Genomic DNA, 23299 nt, shown 5'->3' with positions numbered 1-23299 from the left:
AGCTCAGGGGAGCTGATTCTCATCCAAGTTTGTGGATTGCCAATTCCCCAAGAATCTGAGAACCTCTACTGCTGCTGCTCTTGCTTCTTTGATGAAGGACAGACTGCAGATTCCCAGGCAAAACCTGTGACAGGAAACATAATCTGCAAAAAAAGCCCTGGTAAAATACATGAATCCCATGCCAGTATCGCTGGTGCAGGTGTTCCTGAAGAATCCTGCCCAAGCCCTCACCTGGGGAAGTGGGAATATCAGAGAAGTGAGAGAGCTTTCTGGTTTCTCAATTCCCATCACCGTTTGTGTATTGATTTCTTAAACTCTCATTCCCAAGACAAAACTGTGACTGTGCTGTAATCTAAGGAAACTGCTGCATGGAGACTGTCTCTGAAGAGAGAGGAGATGGCTTTGCTTTGCAGGGGTCTGATGAGATGCCATTCATTACTGCCTCTAAAGTGCTTTTCCAAATCTCGGGTGGGGGTGCTTTAGGAGAGTCTGTGCTTTGACTTGGTGACAGCTGGGGTGCCCTTCTCTGCAGTGTCTGTGAGGCAGCAGTTTTATTCTCTCTGTTCCTCTCTGGAGACTGAGGGACAAGCGCAATAGGATATTGGAAAATACTGCAAAAGGGCAGGTTAAGTTTGGCTTAATTAATAAAGACCAGGTTTTTGGAATTAATTGTGAATTCTCCTGAGAATAATCTCACAGGAGATTAAGTTACTGTAGGCCCTGGCCTGATCTGAATGGATGGCAATGTTGTAAATGACAGCGCCAAGGTAACGTGTGTGTCTGTGTCAATCAGATCCTGGGTTTCATAATTTCATAAATTAAATTCCTTCTTTTATTCAATTAGTTTGCTAAAGATGATTTGCAATGCTTAGTGTACCTCTGATGGTGTGGCCTGATCACAGTGTTAGCTCTGGTCGCGGCACATCCAGGGAACAAAGTGCTGTGCTGCTGGGGGCGACTCTCCAGCCATGACAGGGAACAAGGAGAAATCCTCCTTTGGTTTATGCCCCAGCTGCAGTCTCATCTGGTGTGTAGCTGGTCTCGCTGCAGGGGCAGTAATCCTCTCCTTAGGTGCGTCCTGCTGTGTGTGCCTGGGGAGTGATGCAGGGAGGCACCCGTGCCTGGCTGTTCCCGTCTCGGGGGAGCCCTGCCCTGAGCCAGGGCATGGTCATGCCGATCCATCACCCTGATGATGCACAGACACATTTCCAGCCTCTGCACTCCTTTGGGATGAGCCAGTCTCCACTCTGAGCTGCAGGCACGCACGGTGGTTTGATTGCTTCTTGAGCATGGATGTGATGTCTCAGAGTAGAAACCCGTGAGTTCCTCCCCTCCTGCTCAGCAGTGACTGCTGTGGTGCAAAAACACACAGCAAAGCAGAAAAGGAGTCTTGTTTCTTGTGTGAAGGGGACAGACGTCTTTCAAACCAGCATTAAGGGCTGCCAATGCAGCTACTTACATGTTGAAAAGATTTCTGAGATCTTGGCTGTGTTGAACAGCCAGAATCTCTTGCCTCCTCTTTTGTGATGCTAAGCAACTTCAGAAAAATAGTCTCCTAGGGACGGGGTCCATAAAGACATCAAATAGGTCAAGGGTCTTGTTGCTGCTTGCTTCTGTTAATGTTTTGTTTTCCCAGTAATTCTGGCTTTTTCCTGGCACAGATTAGGTGCAAACTAAATTCCTTCATGTGGAAAACACAAGATGCTATGAAGAAACACCCTGAGCAAATCAGACATGGCAGCCCGACAGATCCTGGCCAGAGGTCAGTGTTGAGCCACACACACACCTGGAATGCTGGGCAGCCCAGTCCCAGTGGAGCCTTTGCAGCCACCAGGAAATGAAGGACACAGCCCAAGGCATGGGGAACATCTTGGCTGTTGGCAAGACTGACTGTAACTTGTGTGTTCTCCTGCAAGGCTTCTGCTACCTTGGTAGGATAAGGTTTAAACCAGGTCCTAGCAATCTGCTGGCTTGGAGCTGTGAAACAGCAGCCATCTGCAGATCACACGTGTCTGGTTTTGCCTGCAAATGCCACTCATTTGGCGTGCAGGTCATGGGTTTGGTGGGCACCACTGGTGGTACAGACAATGCTCGCCAGGAGCCGGAGCAGTGGGGACAAAAGGCTAGTTCTGTTCAGCGTAGATATTCCAGAGCTGGGACAGCTCTCCCTGTCCTTGTGTCCACCCTGCTCTGCGGTGTCTGGGAAGTGTTGCTTGTCGGAGTCAGAATGGCATGGCAGGGGGAGGCAGTGGCTCCCTTTCCTATGTCTGTGTGCCAACTACACTGAAAGGCTTTTTCAAGTCAATTTTAAAGAAAATGCCTCTGTCCCCAAAGGCTGGACAGAGATGGTAGGTTTATGATTCTAATGGTCTTAGAGTGTGAACCTGTAACTTATCTTGCAGTATATTCTCTACATCCTTTCACTTAGGCACTCAGAGCATGACCAAACATCTTCCCCACGTATTTCAAAAAAGAACAAGACAGGAAAAGCAACAGGTAATATATCTGACTGTATTTCAAAGTTGTTGATTGTAAACAAACTTTGTTGAAGAAATAAAATCACATGACAAGATATCAGAGTGATACTATAAATAAATTTTGTTATTGTTGCCACACTTCACATTTTTGGAACTCGGAATTCAGCTTATGGTGTACAAAATTTGTAAAAATTTATTGCAAGCGTGCCTTTGTGTAGAACAAAACTGGTGTCACAAAAGTAGTTCCCTGTCCCATGCAGAAACACAGCTGTGTGTCTCTTACTGTGAAAAGGTCACACACCTGCATTTCCTGAAAGACTTGGCTGTTATAAAATTGGTCTGAGAAGGTTTTTAAAAAGAAAAAAAACCAAAAAAGTAATTTGCAGTGTATATTTTACCTCTGTAATTTATGCTTTCAACAGAAATCTTTAGAATTATAAAGAATATGGAACTTTGCAACAGAACCGCAGTTGCTGATGGTGTGAGCACAGCCCAGTGGTCTTGAAAGCACTCAGCCAGCTAAGGCCCATCTTCGCAATTGGAACTGTCACTGCATTTTATGGAATGTAAGTTGCACACATTGAAAAATAAATGAAAACAAAATGTCAATGGGGAGACTCCTTCTCTGGAATCCCCATTCTTCCTGTTTCTACTGTGGTGCTTCCACAGTCTGTAGCTTCCATGCTGCGCTGACATGCAGCATGCTGTGACTCCAAGGCTGATGACTACTGAACACATATAGCCTAAGGAAAGGCATGGAGTGAGGCCAGGGATGTAGCTAAAGCAGGGTTTGTGTTACTCAATCAGCTGTGCAGACTGCTTATGTTAAACATCAGCCTTTTCTTTTAATTCAAAGGCAGCAGGAGAGGGGGGTATACATGCTGGAATGATGAGAGTTAGAAGGGATCACCTGGCTCCTCTCTCTCCATCCTCTGAACTTTCCTCTGCCTTCTCAAACTCTCTGTCACCTTGTGTCTGTGTCTACATCCCTCCATGCTGATTAGCCACACCTTCACAGGACCAGATTAATTGCTGGCATAAACCTGAATTTTGTTATCTCTGATATTACCCCCAGACTATGGGATCAAGCTATTTTTTTTTTATTTCAGTACTGAAATGCCAGGCAAATATTTGGTTTATATCTAGAAGAAAAATCCAGGTTGCAAAATAAGTCGGAGAGACCTGCAAACTGTTTTCCATCAAATGAGCAACTATGTTTCACAGAGACATGCAAATTGTTCAGCAGTCACGTTTTGCAAATGCCTTGACACGGATTATTTGAGAAGAAGACCACAAAGTTACTTTGACACAAGTGGGTTGGGGCTCTGGACAGCTGAACCTAGTGCACTGTGCTTTGCTTTTAAATTTCTAGGCTTTTTTGGGGGGAACTAGTGGAAATAGGTCAAAATGCTCTGAAGGCCAGAGCACACTGTAAATATTTGAAGTGTGAAAGCATTTGCCAGAGTGTTTATTTTAGAAACAGTGTTGCAAGGGCTGGGAGCAAACTGCATAGGCCTGGAATTTTCCCTTTCCTAGAAAAACTTCTGAGACCAGCTTGACTATGAAGTCTGCTTGTCCAAGGAGCTTGGATTGCAAATTGTGATCTCCCCAGGATTTTTCCCCAGTCAGGTCCTACACATCATGGTCCTACAGCACAGCACAACAGTCATCCAAGGTTGTTCAGGTACGGAAAATGATGCTTTCCTGGGTCAGGTTTTTGCACTACACATCACATGGACCACCCTGACATCCCATACAAGCAATTATTACTTCAAAAGAGTGATACAAAAGGGATTTACCACTTAAGGCCTTTTAGTGATACCTAACAGCTGTCCACCAAACCCATCAGAGTGAAAGGGCTTCAAAAACAAAGCAAAACACAAAGAAAATCCCCAGACCCTGTCAAAGGTCTCTCTCTGACAGCAATGCAGAGCTGAGGAATATTACAGCCATGCCAGCTGGAGCAGTGGGTGTGGGGCTGCTGAAACCTCTTTGGGGTCCATCCAGACCTGCTGGGACAGCACTAATGGGGCAAAGCAGACAACACCTTCACAGTGATTGCAATCAGAACAGCCTGCAGAAACAATACCCTGTTTAATCTGAGATCTGCAAAATAGCAGAAAGGACCAGCAGAGCAAGGCTACAGAAGTAAACTGAAGGGCCAGCTCTGTGTTGTCAACCCTTCCAGACTGACCGAGAACCTGCAGGATGCTTTGGATGTGCTCTAAAAGCAAGGAATGAGGGAAGCAAAGCAAAGTGTGGGGCAGGAAGCTTCTCCAGGGTTAGATTTCCAGAGAGGCAAAGCTGTCACTCAGAAGAGGAAGAAATCCTTTTTACAAAGCACATCTGTTCTCAACTGTTTCCCAAAGTGAGGTGATGATACAAAAGTGTTTCCAGTTCATGATGCTTCTGGAAATAAAGGTAAGTTTAGGAAGAATTGTGACAAGAATGAATACATATCAAGTAGCACTGATGACAGGCTTGCTTTAGAATAGATCATGTGATGTGTTGGTACAAGTATCCTAGTTAACAGCAGGCCAAATATATACCTGTTTTGAGTTTAGAGTTCCTTGGCCTTGTGAAACTGTGAACAGGTCTTCAACACTTCAATGTTTTTCTCAGCCAGACTGACATGAGCTTGTTTTACAAACAACCAATCTTACATCAATCCGAGTGCAAAGGAAGTGCCATGGCAAACTCCGTAACAGAGGTGGATGGAAGGTTTCATATTTTATCTAAGCCTCAGTGACTTTTCTTAACTCACGAATTATTTGTCTGAATTTCACACTGTTTACTGGACAATTGCAGAGCTTCAGATTTTCTATGTATCTCTTCTAAGTTCCTCAGGGCTTCTTGGGTTCCTACGTTTTATCAAATTTTCTCTTACCTTTAGTGCAATTTAGTTTTAACTCATGCCAGCCTGTACAAAGGAACTTCTGCTGAGTCCCACAGCCCTTAACTTAGGGGGGAAATGATATTTGGCATCCTTCCATTTCTAGTTAGGAAAAGTGCTTTTGAACAAGAACCAAGTCACTGAAAACACAGAACACGGCCTTAATCAGCAGGAGTGCAAACTTCACTTTACATTTCATCACCCCCCTTATCTGTGCTGTGCCTTGGCGTCTGGTAGGAAAGGAAAAGCTTTGGTAAGCTAATGATGTCTCATGAGTGCTGAGGTTGTTACAGCACTTAGCAATCCTTGCTTGGAAAGTACCAGAGATGCACAGAATTATCAGAGCAGCATAATCTCCCAATCCCCCCCTTCAGTGGAATCAGCTCTACCACAAGAGGACTAAGGCATGGAAGAATGAGATACTGGAGGCTTCTTTCACTACTCACTAGCTCAAGACAGACTTCTAAATAACTGTTAGAAAGAAAGTAACATCTTTGGGGGGAAAAAAAAAGGCCACAGAAATAGATCTGGAGGTAAAGAACAGGAATGCTGTTTTTGAGTTGCTAAATTCAATTTTCTCTAGAAATTACCTGAAGAAAACAAAGTTGTACTTCTATAAATTATGATTCCTAGACTACTTGTATATAGAAAGGTTGGGGATAGAGAATAGAAACAGAAAATGGAGATGAGATTTCTTGAAATTGTGCCCTATTGTCAAGTGTACAGATGGACTGAAGCAAAAAGTGGCAGAATTCCTGCAAGCCCTTGAAGCATTTTGCAATGGAGACAACTGGAAACCACTTCCCAGTGGCTTCTAAGCTCTGGCAAGTGTGGTATTACACACTGGGAAAAGAAATGTTTTCCAGGAATGGATCGTGGCAAAGCAGACATTTCCTGAAAGTACTGTGCATAGAAGGTGGTCGGTATGTCTTACTGATGGTCTCAGTTCTTTGAAATAAAGTTTGCATACCATGAACAAGTAATTATCAGTTTTTAGAAGTACAGTTCTAAACAAGTAAGTATCAGTTTTTAGAATGTCAGTGAAAATTCAATTCAGCAGGAGAGAAAAGAGCTGTGCTGTGCTCCCTTCATTACTTCAGTGTCGAATTTCTTTTTTCATGAAAAATTTTAGAGACATTCCTCTGTGACTTGGTTGGCATTTTGACTGCATTTTACCTACTGCTAAGTTCTCAGATCTCTTACCCCGATTGTCTTAAGGCTACAAACTATAATTTCACAAGCTATTGCACAATTAGACACACACACACACTATAACGAGCATCCTTGCACTACTTTGAGACTTTTTCCCCTCCTTTAATCAGGGAGAGGCTTTAATGTTACAAGCAGGTGGGGAACCAAATCTGAGTAAGCCAGTTTACAGTAAAGGAGTTAATCCTGTACAGGCTGAGCTGCAGTTGACAAACTTTAGCCATTTAAAAATTATCCTATATCTTCCTTAATTACTTTGCCTTGGTTGTAGTAACAGAAAAAGTGCAAGATGCTTTTTCAACAAGGAGAAATCTTAACTTTCCCCAACCCTACCCACTTCCAGTCAATAAAAGGAAAAGATGAGGGGGAAGAGTAATCTGTAGATATAGACTACACTTTGGTGGCTTTTGCTTGTTGGCTTTGAGAGCCAAAATTCAGGCATTTTGTACATACAAATATATATTAATATTTTTGCTTACTTATGGAATGTTTGTGCATGATAAGAACAACAGTTCCAAATGATGAGGGATGTTTAAGGCTAAGAAAATGAAATTCATTGCAAAGCTATAATTTTGTTTTCATTTTTCTCCTTTACAAAGGAGACTAAAGCATCTTCCCTGTAATAGTCAGCCACTGTGTAATCCCCCATCAACACCAATTCTAGGGAAAACTACTCAGGACCTAGTCCCTGAGGCAAAAAGCTAGGATCTCATGATTTGAGCTCAAGTAATCCGCATAATTAACTGCATACATTGGTGAAAAATTAAATATTTCAAGGCCTCAGGCCTACAGTCATCCAAAAAAAAAGAAAAGGCATTTTCTGTATGGGATGGCCTAGCTCAAGGCCTTTAAGCAAACATAGTTGTGTAACAATTGGCCAAGGGCTCCAGATTTATCCCAGGGGCTTACAATGTAGCTGGAAAGTGGTCTGCCTACTCCTCAGAAATGCCAAGTGGCTCCAAGGTGGTCTTGGAAACCATCCCATGTCTGCTGGGGGCATGGGTATGCTGCACATAGCTCAGCATGGCATGGGAGTGTAAGGAAGCTGGACTTTACCATCAGTAAAGTTCCAGCCAAACTTTTCCTTACTGCCCCAGTTTCAACTACCATATAGATTTATGGGATATAATGATCTAGTAGCTACACTTCCTGATCCAATATAGGCTGGCATTGTCCGAAGTAGGGAGCAATAAGAACACTCTGTGAAATTTCCTGAAAAAAAGAAAAATATAGGTTTATATTGCTGAACATTTATCATGCTTCAGGCTAGCTGCTGTCTCCCTTTGAATACTTACAAGACTGACAATAATCAGCTGTCAAAACACACTCAGTCTGAAGAGGGGTGGTCTCAGTTCTCTGCAGGGTCAAGAAATTTTGAACTCATCCTTGGGTTCCTGTGCAGCTTGACATTGTCAAGGGCTAGAGTGGTTCAAACCCACCCCCTTCTTTTGTGGTTAGGAGGCTCAGTGCACAAAGTTTTGTCCTTTCTCCCAAGTTTCCTGGGTGGAGACCTTATGGACTGAGAAGTGAAAAAGATGCTTAGGAATCCCACTGCTGTTCATTGTGCAGCTGGCAGGCAGAGCAGGATGTGTGGGACAGGCTCCAGGCTGTAGCACAAGCAGAACCACCATGAAGTCAGCCATGGCCATCCCCTTCTCTCCTTGCAACCAGGTGAGATCTGCCTCTAGGTCTATGCCAAACAGTAAGACTTTGGTGGAAACAGAAAGGTGTCAGTGCAAGGACAATCCATGGGCTTGTCATTCACTTACTAACCCCTGCTGCATTCTTCCTCTGTTATTATTTACATGCTATGCACTTGCATGTCACAGAATGATGAAATCTGAGGCATTTCCAAATTCATGTTGGTTACCCTCTACTGCCTCTTGTCAGATAGATGCATGTAAACTGGTAAGATTTACATTGATAAATCAGTCATTCACCCCCAGATTCCTCTTGAATCAACTTGAGGCATTGTTTGGGAGTAAAACTTTTCAGGCTTGGGGTCCTCTAATCAAAATAGTTTTCTGCCCTGTAAGTTAATGCAATTCTGTTTGTGCCCATCACTGCTAACCTTCAGAATACAGAGTTTTTTGATGATTGAGTTGTGGACTGAAATGAATAAAGTGTAAGAGAGCAGGGTAGTAGTTCCCCTCAGTATTGATTCCCACATTTCAATCATACCTCTCTCTCTCGGCGCTGTTTTGTGAAACTCCAGTGGCTTTCAGATTCCACAAGCACTAAAACATGGCTTTGACCACCAGCCATGGCTTTGACCAGCTCACAATGATGCTTGTCCTCTACAATGTCACTCAGAACAGGAGAACTCTTTGGGCTTGCTCTGTTTTAGCAAGGTTTAAGGTTGGTTGAAACTGGGCTTCTTTCCTTTTCTAAGACACAATGCTACGTTATTTTGCTACACATGTAATCTGCTTAATTACAACTACTGTGACAAGCCCTGAACTCTACCAAAAAGAATTCCTACAGAACAACCCACAGTGATAATGGGAAACACTTGGCTATTAGTGACTTTTTTTTTCCTGCCAACTGTGTGCCAAACAAATTCTAAAGTTGACCAAAAAGGTCTTGACAGTTACCAAAGAAAAAGCAATAAATTATTGTTCTCAAAATTTTAACAGTCCACTACATTAACTTTTTAAGCAACATTTAAGATACAGTTGAAATCAAGAAAAAATATAGTTGGTATATTTTGATTTCTCACCTGTACACTGACCGTGGCAGTTAAGATGTGAGGCAGTATTACTTACTGGTTTACTCACTGTTAATTACAGTAATTAACAGTAATTAATACTTACAGTATTAATCACTGTTTGTGTAAAAAAATGTTTCATCGTGGTTAAAAAAGAAAATCAGCGTAATGTATTTGTCATTTTAAATTAACTAATGTACTTGGTTTCTCCTACTTTTCCTGTGTTCTAACTGGGATCAAATTGTTTTATGTTACATTAATAAAAACAAAGGGGGGGAAAAAAAAAACCACAGAAAGAAGAAATCATGAGTGGTTCTCATTTCCTGGCTGACTGCCTGTGAAGGTGGTGTTTGTCCAGATGCCTGCTGCAGTGTCCCTGCGCTGGGCTGCTGTGCCTGTCCCGGTGCAGGACAGCAGCGACGTCTCGTGGGATGGCAGCCGCGCTCAGCCCATGGTGCAGCCGCACAGGGACAATTTAGTAACTCCAAGGAAGGTGCAGAGTTTCCTGTAACGCCCGTCTAGGACTGCTGAGCTGTGCCAGCTTCTGACAAGCTCTTGGCCCAAGAGGAACTTTACAAGATGACCCTGTTCAACAAATAGCATTGAGATGATGCTAATTTAAGTCTGTTTTCGGTGTACAGATTCCCACAGGGCATTCACATTCACATATGCAATTTTGTGTCAGCTTTTCCAGTGGCACTTTCTGCATGAGATGTTTACATCCAGCTGATACTAGGAACAAAGTTTGCACCTCTCTAGTGGCATCGCTTGGCATTTTTGGATGACAGCACTGGTGGTGTCACAAGTTCCTTGCTTTGCTGCTCCAGGTGTGGTATCTTCTGCTTTCCTGCCAGCCCCTGCCTACGCCACCAAGAGCAAAGCATCAATGGGTGGGTGAGGTGTCCTCCAAGCCCAGAAGCTCCTTTACAAGTCTTTCACCAAACTGTGCACGGCTGTACCTTGTCACATGGTAGGCCTCTGACATTTTGTAGAGGATGTAGGCATTATTTATAGCGATGCTGATGGCAAACCAGAACACTTGTTGCCAGGTCTTGTTTGGTTTGTGAGAAATGAAATACCTAAAAGCCAAGAAAGGAGGGAAAAACACTGTTCAGCCAAACAATTGCAGCTGGGATGCAAGAAATCAACCCAGGCAAAGATCCTGCAGTCCCAAAGGGGAAGCAGACATGGGACTTCATGCCTGTTTCAAGTATTATTTAAAGAAATTTTGTACAATGTATCTGACAGACAGTAACAGCAAATTTGCACAATTTTAGACATTTCTGGTAGTATGTAAAAGAGCAGACCTCCTTGCTCTCAGAAGCAAACTTCAGCAATAATTTCACCTTTGTATCGCTCCATGTAAATAAGAGTACTGATACACATTCCTTGAGCTCACCCATGACAAATATCCTTGTGATAGGAGATGTAGGGCTGAATCCCTTCAATTTGTAACTAAAAAAAAGCCTCAGTCACATTACATTGCAGTTTTGGGAAGCTTCTTGATGCTTCTCCTCAGGTTTATTGTGAGCAAAGGATGATTGCTGCTGCTGTCAACAGTAGGTAGGAGGATGTGGGGGTAGAGCGAGAGCGTACACTGCTGGTAGGTGGACCACAAGGCAGAACCAGAAAGGACTGACATCTTTATATTTAGGTTCTGACTAATTCTAGGACTGCCAGAATATTCTCTCTTCTGTCATAAAATTTCCCATTCTCCCATTTTCCTATTTTAATTTTTTAAGTAACCATTTAAATCTACTACCCCAGCTTTTTTCCGCATTGATTTCCTCAGACCAGATCCCAACATCATTCTCCAGCGATGAACTCCTCTTCTTTCATATATTCTACTGAATTCTTGCTGCCTTGCCGAGAGCTGGCTTGAAAAATCTGTGCTGCTTTTTCTCTCAATTTCTAGTTCTGGAAATCTCCTGTACCTCACTGCTATTCCCACAGCCAAGCTTCACTACTGCTATTCTTACTCCCTGCTGTTCCTCCCAGCTATATTAAGAGTTAACACTGAGGACACCAACTGGAATTCAGGAGCTGAAAGTTCTACATTCTGCTCTTTCATCATGTAGATCAGCTTTACATGCAGAACTGAATGTCTTTTTTCTTCTGGCTCCAGGTGACACAAATATCACCAGGACAGATTATCAACTAAACATCAGCTACTGCTAGAGGTGGAGAGCTGAGCTAGCCTGAGAGATTTGTGGGGCTGGTAGACCCTTGTTGAATTCTCTATCCGTCTGCTGGCTCATCCTCTCATCACTTCTTAAAAGTAAATTTATAAGATGCAAAGGACCTGTGTCTCAAAATTTCTTTTTTTTTGTCTGATGTATGGGTAAATAGAGCCAAACCATCACCAACAATGCAGTTCTTGCTTTGTGCAGAGCCAGCATCTGATCTTCGATTTAAACAGAAGTTCTCTCAGAGACTCGGTGAAAGCAGCATTGGGCCCTCAGATGCAGCTCAACATGAACAACTCAAACCTTGCAGCAACAGAGAAGGTGTGAAAGAAGAACACACAAACATGCACATCTTACTTACTTGCTGTATTTATCATCATATTTGCAGATATAGCTAAGGTGAGCAGCAAAGGCTTCAACTGCCAGTGGGCATGGAATTTCTCCACTTTTTCTCTTAATTATAACTCCTGCATCAATTAGAAACATAACAGTTTTAAACTGACATCATAATTCTAGCAATTGAAAAATATGTTTTCTATATATGGCTTATAAAAATAAACATTATTGACAGTTTTCCCCCTAAAGCTGGAAAGTTTTCTGTAACAGAGACGCTAATTTGATTTCTTTTCCCACAGGTAGTACATTGAACAAGTAGAAGGGGAAGAAAAGAGATCATTTTTCAGTTGGAAATGAAAAGGTGTTAGACACAAACATCTTTACCATATATTCAAAGGAACCCACACATTCCTGAAGTCCCATAGTAGCCCCCTACAGACAGTTTCTCGTTTTTTTGGCCACAAGAAGTTGTGGTCACCTCTGGAGCAGTGACTTGCTGTTATATGCTTTGAATTCTGGAGGTCCCAAATTAGTCCCGTGAAATTAAATCCTTTGCTTATCTCCACCCACGGGGTCAAGAGCAACATCACCTTCTCTTCACTGGGTGCTGATTGACACAGAGAAGAAAATACAGTAAGAAGGAGCCAACTGGCTGAACCCAGTGAAGACAGAAGTGAAGCTGGTGGGTGATTGCGATCTCTCAGAAATGAAAAGCAGCCTGATTCCTGCTGTGGGGAGCCAGCACTTAGAAGTACCCGTAGGTTGCTCACTGGAGCTGAGCACACATTTCTCTGCCTGCAAGTGCTGCTTCCTGTCCTGCCTGGTCAGCTGGCTTGCTAATTCAGCTCATCATGGGGGATGGCCATCCTGCCTACTGCAGAAGTCTGTGGAAAGTCAACAGGCATCACCCTGCAGCCTTCTACCAACCACTCTTTGCACAGACAGGTGCTAGAGCAGGTTACTCCAGAAATGGGCCCCATTCCTTCATGTGGTCTATGACCTGGCCTTATCCAACATTACAGCACTATTTGTAAGTCCAATGTCCTCCTAAGAAACTCCCCTAGCTCTTTTCTGATGTATTGCTCCCTGTAGAAAGGAAGGGTGGGTAAAACAAACTTAGAGCTTAGGAGTCTGCTCCCTAACTTTTGACCTTATGCCCCCACAGGTTTCAGTTGTGGGCTCTCCAGGAGCCCACATCTGGAGCACTACTTACTCCATGGCTGTGGCACACTGCCTAGCAAGGCTCCCTTCTCTCAGGTACAACACTGTTTTGTCCAGGTCTAGAGAAGCACAGGCTTGGTTGCATCCTTTCTCAGCATCGTTTCAGTACTGGTACAATCCTCAGCTTTCTCATTTCTCAAGCTCTCAAGAAAACTTTCTTCACCTTACTTCTGCCAACTCTTTTACAATCAGCCTTAAATGCTACTCACGTTTTGATTACAGACTTCACCATGTCATTCCTCCAGCTGGAAGTCTCATTCCATCCATTATCTCTGTCAAGCCCCCTGTGCTGTCCTAGCTTGCAGGCTCTATTTTGAAGCTAGTATGCAACGTACTAAATGTCTGTTACAGCTGAACCATGCAGAAATTTATTTGGGATGTTTAAAGTCTGATTTTTCAAGAGTCCAAAGTTATACTACCTCTGAATTGTTCAATACACTTTCCTTTCACCCCTGCCTCCACAAGCTGGGTGTAAATGCAGCCCAAGGAGTGGGGGGAAAAACCAATCAAACAAAAAAACTCTTCATTACATTCATGTAATTATTGTAGTGTGGTTTTTGGTTCTTTTAATGAGTCCTACATATATCTGGCTAGCATGAGGTAAAAAGAACTGATAAACCACCAGCATTAGTGCTGCAAAATCACTTGCCATCTCATTAGGGCAAGTCAGGGAAGGGTAAGTATGTTCCTGGTACAAGTGTCATACAAAAAAAAAAATATCACCTTCTTTCTCCTCTTGCTCTCTTCTCTTTCTTCCCCTTCTCTTCCTCTGGAGAATTTGTGTTTTCTTTGCCATTTGCTTTGTATTCATAATCTTTAAAAGAATGCATTGCAGTGGCAGATATACTCCCTATCACTTTCTATTATATTCCCCATAATAATCCCCTGTTTTGAGAATGTAAATAGCTTTATAGGCATACTATTTTTAGCTTTTGCTAGGCTTGTTTCACAGCCATAGCCCACCTTCCATGGGAAGACAACAGCCAGAGCTTGGTCATTCCTAGCTGCAGTTCTCTGTGGCACGTGGTCCTGAGCCAGCTGACTCATCGGCACATCCGATGAGCCATTTCCCCTCCTGGTCCTCCCACATCATTGCTGTGTTCCCATCCCTGGCAGCACTCCAGGGAACACACCACCTGTACTGCAGCCACAGCCTGCCTTTGCTTCCATGCTGGAAAGGGTGTCGACTGCCAGCCTCTATCCTGTCGCCATAGAAAGGCATTGCCTTTTGGGTTTGGCAGTCTTTCAACTCTTTTTTTTCTTTTAAATTTAAATATTTAAGCTGTATGCTTGTGAAGCAAAGCTTGAGAAATACTGTTGCCCTGTTCTTCTAAATTCTTCTAAGCCTTCTGATGTTTACATTTTTGTAATGGAGTTTCTCACGTACTTTTAATGTAAATAATGATTGTTTTGCATTCCTTTCTGGAGGAGGAAAGAATTGATAGACTGTTGGTTTGACCAGTGTGGTTGGAGCGGGAGCAATTTCATCCTCCAATCCATGGTCACTTTTGGAATTCTATAAATATCGAGATCCGGAAAGAGATGTGCCTTCTTTTACCTTGGACATCTCAGCATAGTGAGTACCATTCATTTCATGTTATATTGCAACAAAATACTACCTCAAATGAAACAAGCCAAAAGACAAAGGTTTACATATGTGTGTTTCCTGAAAACACTTATCCTAAGCCTATCTAGAATCATGTTTTTTTAAAAATGGGAGTCCCACTAATACCAGCACTTGCATCCATCTTGTCAAACCCTGAGATTTCATAACAGTATAGAAGAAGGGGCATTGCATGATCCAAGTGCTATCTCACTTTTTATCAGGACTTTGATTTCTTACAGTTCTTTATCGGAATTGCCGACATTCAGCGTTGTACAAGGTCTGATGATTGATGTCTTCCCATTGGGGTCCTCCAGCCCCATCCCCAGTCTCACCATACTTGGACACAACCTCCTGACTGTAGCCTCACAAACGACACATGGAAATGGCAAGTTGAAGCCCTAAGCTTATCCATTCTGAAACACGCTTTTTAACATCATGCTTATTTCCCCAGATTTTCCCATTCTGGGCCAGTATCACAAGCTGATTTTTTCGGGAAACTGGACTGTCACCAGTCACCTGTCACTCCAGCTTCTTCTGGAGTGAGAACCACACAGAGACTCAAACAACTGCTTTATACAATTGTGATGGCTCCACAACATCTCCCATCTTCTCACAAATCACTTTTGAGATCCTAACATGCCATCTGCAGCTCTTTATTCCTTGCATATATGGCCCAAACTCTGTTTTCTATGCTTAGTTATTGACTCTTTAGCTTTTAAGTAGAGCTAGTTGGTGAAGAGCACCTGTGAAAGTTCTTCTCAGAAAGAAGCTACTTAAAAAGATCTTGGGTTCAACATTTTTTTGCCGAAGATGTTATTCTGGGCATCCTACTGTGCAGCTAGTGAGGTTGCTGCCTGCTCCATCCTGCTACATATGAAAGGTAGAAAAAAACCTGCATTTATTTCTGGACCACAATAATGGAGATGCTGGGGAAGTGGGCATCAGATCTAGAGTGAAAAACCAAAATGCAGCTTTGTTCCACAGATGGGGAGATTTGGACCAGTGCAAGATGACCTGCTTTAGCTTTTTAATCTCTGGGGGTCCCAATCTATTTTGAATTCTCACTTCTTCTGTAATACAAGCACAAGGAAAAAATTAAAAGTTAAGAGCAATTAAAAATCTGACTGGATTTTGTTCTAGGCAGAAACTACATACTCGATACCAGAGTAAGCAGGATATGTTTGCAAGACCAAAGGAATTAGATCCATCCTCGAGTATCTGAGATGATGTATTATGACATGCTGGTTTAAAACATCCATAATAAATAAGCTGCTGCATCTAAGAATAGTATTCATAGATCTGCTCTGACAAGTGTACTGCCCTCCTGGTGCCTCTGACTTGGGTGGGATTTGCACTCCAAGTACAGGCAAGATTTACCTTCTTGACTTGTTAAAAATGCAATAAGTAGTTAATTATTAGCTATGTCCACCTCTTTTCTCATCCTAAGTGTTCTGTTGACCATCTCTTGCCTACTGTTTTTAAGGTTTCTCTTCATGGTCTCCTCCAGCCCACACACATTTACACTCAGCCAAGTCCAAATGCACTGTGCATCATCAGACAATCAATCCCACTGGCACCAGGCTCTGTGCAACTACCCTGTGTGGCTTTTAACCCTATTTAAACACCTCCTCTCCCATGTAACATAGACTGAGCATGTCTGTGCTACAGGCCTGTCTCAAACAGCATAGATTTCTCCTCTTCCTCCTCTATATTTACATACCTTAGAGGAGACTAGTGGTCCAGCTTCTCTTGAGTTGGTTTAAACTATTTTTGCTGCACTGACTTTAGCGATGCTAAATCAGAGGCAAGCAATCTGGTCTCTTGCCTTCCCACCGAGCTTCCATCTGTTCCTATGTCCCTGCTAGAGACTCTTTGCCTAGCATCACACTCTAAAAAGCCAGTCTCTGTTTTCTGCTCTGATTCACAGTGAACTATGTCAACTGTCCCAGCCAGCATTTGGTGAGCAATGAGTTGGGAAAGCCTTGTCCATCACACACAAAGGTCATAATCATAAATACCTCACACACAGCACCTACAATCCCATCTATGCCAAAACAGACCCAAGGTCAGTCACAAGCACAACAGCTCACACCTCCATGTCCTGCTTTTAAAGGATGCTGCCAGCACAGTCTGCTTTTGCTCCTCTTTTTAACAGGGCAGTTAACACTGATGTTTACAAACGGAGTATTTCCCTAATATTTATGAATTATAACCAAATGTTCCATGCTAGTCTATAAAAAACAAGTAGTAGTTTGCAGCAATAAGTCTTGTCCAGTTAGTGCTGCCGAATGATCTAAATCCAGCAAAAAACACAAGGAAAACAGCACAAATCCTGATGGTGAAAGTCCCTCATGGGAGATACATTGCTCCAGAGACTGGCTTCAGCAGGGTGTCCAAGTGTCATACTTCCTTCTCACAAATATTTTCAGCATTTGTGCTCAGACATCAGTCCATCTGAATCACCAAGTCCTCACTCTGCTAGGATGCCCAGCACAATTCCTCGGGATCAGCTATGCTTTGCTAAGGCAATGAGCCTTCAGGCAAGGCACTGAACAACACACTAAGTTAGCTTTCTCAGCTTACCATACAGTAATTCTAGGCCTTAGCTTTTTCTAATCTCTACACACATGTGAGAGTTGCTTGGGATTCAGAAAATTAGTGTAGAAGATGCCTTTGAATTGGTGGCTTTGTATTTAAATGCTTATGTTATACTCATTTGTCTCTGGCAGCTACACATAAATCTGAATTATAAAAATTCTAAGAAACTGAAACAACTTTCTCATTGAAAAACTAATTTCAAGAAGTTTTAGTCACTGCATTTTAAAGAAGTTTTCCAATGTTCTTCAAACCATGTTATACTTTCAAAATGAAAAATATTTCAGTAGCAAGAAGCTCTCTGTAATTATCTGAACTATCCAAATTATCTGTTTTGGTTTCTTTTTACTGACTGCCAAAATCAGTTTAACATACAGCAGGAAACCTTAATCATATCTACTTCTGGCAAAAAAAGATACTTGTTTGTGACTAAGTTTTTACTAGATAAGAAAAATTAATTGTAGGATCTGCTCGGAGTTCAAAGTACCTCCTGACGTTTATTAATTTTTCTGCTGCAGCAATCCTACAAGATGCTTTGCAAATGGGGCGAATATTGTCTCATACAGTAATCATCTTCCTTTCTCTGACCATCAGCAAAGATATAATCTTTATACCTTAAAGGATAGTGCCTCTACCAGCCCAGGCAAGGAGGCTGCATGGGAAAGAAAGAATAGCTGTATGAAGATACAAAAGGGAAGTAATCACTACAGCTACTGTTTATCTAGGATGTATGATCAGTTACAATCAAGCTCTTTGTTCAGGCTTATTATCAATCTCAGTGACTCACTTTGGCTTGTGACATAAAGCATGTGCACTTTTGAGATGAGAAGTAAGAATATTGCTTACCTTGTTGAACTGGAGAATAGGCATTGGTCAGAAAACGAAAGTGCCCTTTATTGTACCAGCAAATCAATGACATGTTTCCCTTCATTCTTATTCTGTACTGTCCTCTGGACTGTGGAGTTGCAGAATTGTTCAGCATGGATGGAGGTAGGCCTGTGCAGTCACTCTTCCTGGTGCTCAGCAACCCACAGCAGTAAATCTCTGCACATGAACAAACACATTCCCTATTAGGAAACCATTGCATGGACCCAGAGAGCAAAACCAGCAGAGCAAGCCTGAAAGACCTCTGAAAGAACTTGCCCTACAACGTTCTAGTCCAACAGATACGTCAGCCAGCTGGTTTTCTTCCGTAATACCAAAGATTTGTGTCCTACAGACCAGTGCAGAAAGCCTGATCTCTTGTTGAAATATATTGAGGCCTCCTGCACTGTCACAATGAAACAACAGGAAAAATAATTCAGGGTATTTTCCTAGTGGTAACACCTACAATCTGTGTTTAACATTACAACATGTTTAAAACTGGTCTCAAAAATTCCCCAGTGGTGATATGCATTATGGGACAAATTGGAATTTACGATCCAAGAGAGTCTTGGTTGTTTAACTGAAACAATAAAGTTTGGAGGGAGCAGAGAGGCAGGGAAAGCTATAGCATCTCATATGTTAACTGAAATAAATTCTCCTACATGACTCCTGTGATGCTTTTAGTTGCAATAGTTTAATCTACTGCTTCACTGTGCTTCCACATTCTTGATTTTTAGCTCAATACTCCTTGCACCTGCATCATCTGCTTTGCTAAGGAAATCCTGCTTAAGCAGCTAAAAACCACTGAAACCACTGGTTGATTTTAAAAAAATGCATATGCCAGAAGGATGGAGAAGATGGAAATTTCTGTGAAAACTGATTTTAGGGCACTAAAGCAAGCACTGATCTTGTCCTGCAAAGACACCAGAGGCTCTTGCAGGAGACACAGTCTGTTGCTCACAGCTTCTTGGCCTTTTCATATGTGAGAGGCAATGAATAAAATCTAACACAACAAAATGCATCTCAATACAGCCAGGTGGGCACAAACAAGGCTTGAAAACAATGTTAATAACAATGCTTGAATTTTTCATTAGGCTGTGAAATACTAACAGCCTGTTTCTGTTAGTCCAAGAGAAGCAGATTTTCTTGACAAATTGTTCCCTGACTAAAAGAAATCTTGGATGAAAATTTCCATGGTCTCCCTCAGTTTTGTGTTAACCCATTTGAGTAGAAAAAAACAGTGGGCATGGAAGCAGGTGACATCTGTGCACATCTTGTGGTGGTTTAAAGCTCATCTGTCAGTTAAGTCTGCTCGATCAAATTTTTCATCATGCTGAATTTTGCATTATATCCTTACAGTGAAAATACAAAGTCAGAATGCAGTGTCTGGCTTCCCCTAAACATGTTACCTCTGCTCTTATGTTTCCATAAACATGTTACCTCTGGATTTCCATTTATGTGGCTCTTCTGCCTCTGTCTTTCTGGAAGCACCTAAGCTCTTGAGTGCAGCCTTTGTCCTTGCCTATAGTGATTGGCATGCTGAACATCCCCTCAACAGATCACAGACACTACAGGAATACTAATAAATTAATTGCATATACTCATGCCTTGGTCCAGTTGCTGTGGGCAGATCTACAAAGAGCTCTTCCAGCAGAAATTTAAGACACTGATGAGAGAAGAAGGTCAACCAACACAGCAATGGGAAAACTTCATTCTCAAGGGAGAAACCTGCACTCCACCAGTTATTTCTAATGAATGAATCAGTCCCTGGAAATCTGTAAGTTCCTCCACAAAAGAAAATGAGAAAAGCCTGATGACAACAGGCTTACAATCATTATAGAGGGAACTACACTTCCAGTGGAAACTTGATTTTTTATTTTTCTTTTTAAAAATTTCTTCTGTTGCTAAGAGGTCCCCAAATAGTGTAGGTCACATACCTGCAGACTATGCCATTAACAAAGCAAACATTAAACATAAAACTTTCTTCCAGCCAATATTAAGATCTTCTTGCTTTGATAACAAGCAAACCTGAGAAGAATTTCCTTAGCTGGCCAGAGTTAATTACCCATTGAAATGTGATACTTTTTCCAGGAGGCTGCAACGGAATAAAACCAAGCTAATAACTACATTATCGTGCTAATGCTTCAGAACAGCAACAGCCATCTTTGAGATCCCATAATAATTAGTTGTAGCCTTTCCTTTTATTGTAGCAATAACCCTGCAGAAAACTTCCAGCAGGTGTTCCACTCTTCCTGTAGAATAATGAGAACCATTTTCTCTCTAAGGAGCACATCGTGTAGCCTTCCTGCTGCACAGCCTAGAAAAGGGCAGCACTTCTGCAGATTTACTAGCATCTCTCATCATGGATGAAACCCTTAATCTGCTGTAGAGGTTTTTAAAACCACCCAGTTACTATAGCAATAGAAGCAATAAAAATTACACCCATCTGGCTTTATGACGTTTTTGTGTGTAATTAAACCAGAATCATGACAGGTGTTTTCTGCACACACAGGAGTCAGTGGAAACAGTTTGTTCTCTGGTCTTCTTAACCTGTAGGTGCAATATAAATGAATACACCCAAGACAGTTTAGCAAAGAAGAAGTGTGGTATAGTCACCCAAAACTCATTCCCAGAGTCTCCAGCCTCCAGAGAGCTTGTGCTGAAGCCTGTTTCACCACATCTTCACTAGTACAATTCACAAAGGCCATCAGGCTCAAGCTAATTCAGGCAAAAATACACATTCTGCAATCATTTATTCTGCAAGCAATGCATTCTGCTAGGTCAAGTCAGAGCTAGGAAACCAGGGTGGGGCTGCTGTGGGGAGCAGAAGTGAGCTTGCTTTAGTCCATGTGCTGGAGTTGCAGGATCCTGCAAAACTTGTGGGAAAGCCATGGTCAACCAGTCTGCAGTTCTTGCAGCTTTGCCAACACCAGCCCCTCTGCAGAACAGAGCCAGCTGCTCCTGCTGGTTCAGAACATGCAGAAGAGACTTTCAGGGATCATATGTTTAAGGGAAGCATGGAACACATGGCTTTAGCAGGTTTTGTCCTCTATAAAGGACATGCTTAGAGAGGGAACAAGGGATGTGACTATGAATGAATGTCACAGCAAATAGCAGTGACAGCTGTCTGCTCACAGAACAGAGAATCTGGGGCATTTCAGTGCAGGTTTCCAGTTCTATTCAGAGGCCAGTGAAAGAAATTTTTTGTATGTCCCCTGAAAAAAAAAGGTCTATTCAGGTTTTGATTTTGGAAAAGATCAAAATGCTATCTTATTTTCTGAAGTTTTCTCAGCTCTTGGTATCTTCACATAGGTCTTTGATTTATGTTCACTGACATTCCTTTATATTACAAGCCACACTATTGTCTCCTGTGGTACAGTGAAGGTGCTACACCACAGGCTCTCAATAAAGAGAGAGCATTATAGTCTTTAACAATAATGCATGTGTGGGCTAGGGTGAGGAAAAGTGAATGATAGTTAAGATTTTACAAAATGTTTTAATAGGATCACAGGGTCCTATGGATTAAAGAATACTTTAGGCTGAAAAACAACTCAGGAGGTCTCTAGTTCCACCTCCTGAGAGACAGGTGAGCTCTGAAGCCAGACACTGCCATTCAAGGCTTTATCTTGTCTGGGCTTGTAAACTTCCGAGGACAGAGACTGCACAACCTGTCTGGGCATCCTGCTTCACTGCCCTCAGGAAAAATCCTTCATCTAGTCTGAACATATTCTGTTTCAGCCTAAATCTGTTTTTTTTTTTTTTTTGTCCTTCCACAATGTACCACTGTAAAGAGCCTGCTCCATTTTCATGATAGGGTAGCAAAAGGCTGCTGTTGCATCCCCCCAAAGCCTTTTCTCAACCTGAACAAGAACAGTTCCCTCCCCATAGCAGAGTATATTTGTGTACAGAGTATTCTTGTACTGGAGGCATGTTATCTAAAACTGTAGGAGGCAATAATCACCTCCCTTGATCTACAGGCTACACTCCTGTTAACACAGCCCGGGACAGTGCTGACCAGCTTGGCTGCCAGGGCATGCTGCTGAATCAGGTTCAGCATGCTGGTTACCAAGACTCCAAGTCCTCTCCATCAAGAATTTTGAAAGGAACTAATAGAGTTTTAGTGGGTGACTTTCCAGATTTTCCAGAATTGCCTTCAGCTGCCTTAAAACTTTCATGTTCCCAGAGAGTTTATGGCTTCCAAGCACGAACTTATTTAAATATTTCCCTATTTCTCTGTTCATAGTCATGAAACCCCAAATAAAATAAAGTAGTTAAGATCAATACCAATTTATTTTTGGTTTTGGCTCTCAATGGGATCTTTCTACCACTGGTCCTGATCTAGCCCAGAAATGGAAATCTTCTTGAACAAAAAAAGTAAATTTATCAGTTTAAGAATGAGTCTTGAATTGTCAAGAGTACCTGAGCATAGATACTTTTCTACAGACTCTCATGACATTTTCTGGTCATGGTGTCGCTCTGTTCAGGTTTAGCTGAAGTCATAGACCAAAAAAGAGTCACACACCAAAAAACCCCAACATTGACTTCATTGCTGAAGGAGACTCTGTGGTAGATCAGGAGAGATCTCTCTGTCCAGTACAGACTTCTTTGCTTGCCTCTCCCCAAATGTACTGCGAATGCAGCAGGATCCCAGCAGGTGCTGGCAGTACACAATCTGCTTTGCAGCAGAGTCAATAAGCACCATCTCCTTCAAGGCTCTTACTGACTTCACCACAGCTTGACATCTCAAGCATCTCACGTCTCCCAGTGTCTCACAGCCCTTCCAGCTCAACATTTCCTTGCAAAACCTCTAAGCTAGCCCCTAGTAGCTTATGGCAAATGCAGACAATCCCACTGTCTTATTAAACAGAAACACTTTTCTCCCCATGATCTTCTTTATGTAGGAGTGTCATGCTATATTTCAAAGTCAATAAACCTGCTCTCTTAGTGTCCACCCCCTATCCACCTCATCGCTTCACTCCTAGAAAGGTGACAGTGTGTACCAGATCTGAAATTTAATTTTGGAGGCAGCTGTCACAGATTATAAAGTCTCATGAAGCTATATAACACATTATGAACTAAAATGAAATCTTAGTGTTGCATTAGCATATTTGATCAGATAGTAAGTAAAAATTACATGTTTTTTAAAGACATTGCTGAATTTGTTACCTGCTAGAAACCATTAATTTGAATAATCTGTGCAGTGTA

At 42.2% G+C, this 23299-nt stretch overlaps 1 protein-coding gene across 1 annotated transcript in view; it reads right to left on the bottom strand.

Annotated features, from left to right (window-relative positions):
* Positions 1–2491: 2491 nt before the first annotated feature.
* PGBD5 (piggyBac transposable element derived 5) overlaps positions 2492–23299 on the bottom strand; it is a 70600-nt gene continuing 49792 nt past the window's right edge. The window contains exons 5-7 of the mRNA XM_041424401.1: positions 18077–18274; positions 11834–11939; positions 2492–10365 (exon numbers count right to left, since the gene is read on the bottom strand). Coding sequence (XP_041280335.1) covers positions 10170–10365; positions 11834–11939; positions 18077–18274 — 500 coding nt within the window. The 3' untranslated portion in view covers positions 2492–10169. The remainder of the gene's footprint in view (positions 10366–11833; positions 11940–18076; positions 18275–23299) is intronic.

This window comes from Onychostruthus taczanowskii, unplaced genomic scaffold, assembly GCF_017590055.1.
Source record: "Onychostruthus taczanowskii isolate IOZ18803 unplaced genomic scaffold, ASM1759005v1 scaffold111, whole genome shotgun sequence".
NCBI classification, from domain to species: Eukaryota; Metazoa; Chordata; class Aves; order Passeriformes; family Passeridae; genus Onychostruthus; species Onychostruthus taczanowskii.
Note: the sequence above shows the minus strand (reverse complement) of the source record. Positions and strands in the feature narration are given on the sequence as shown.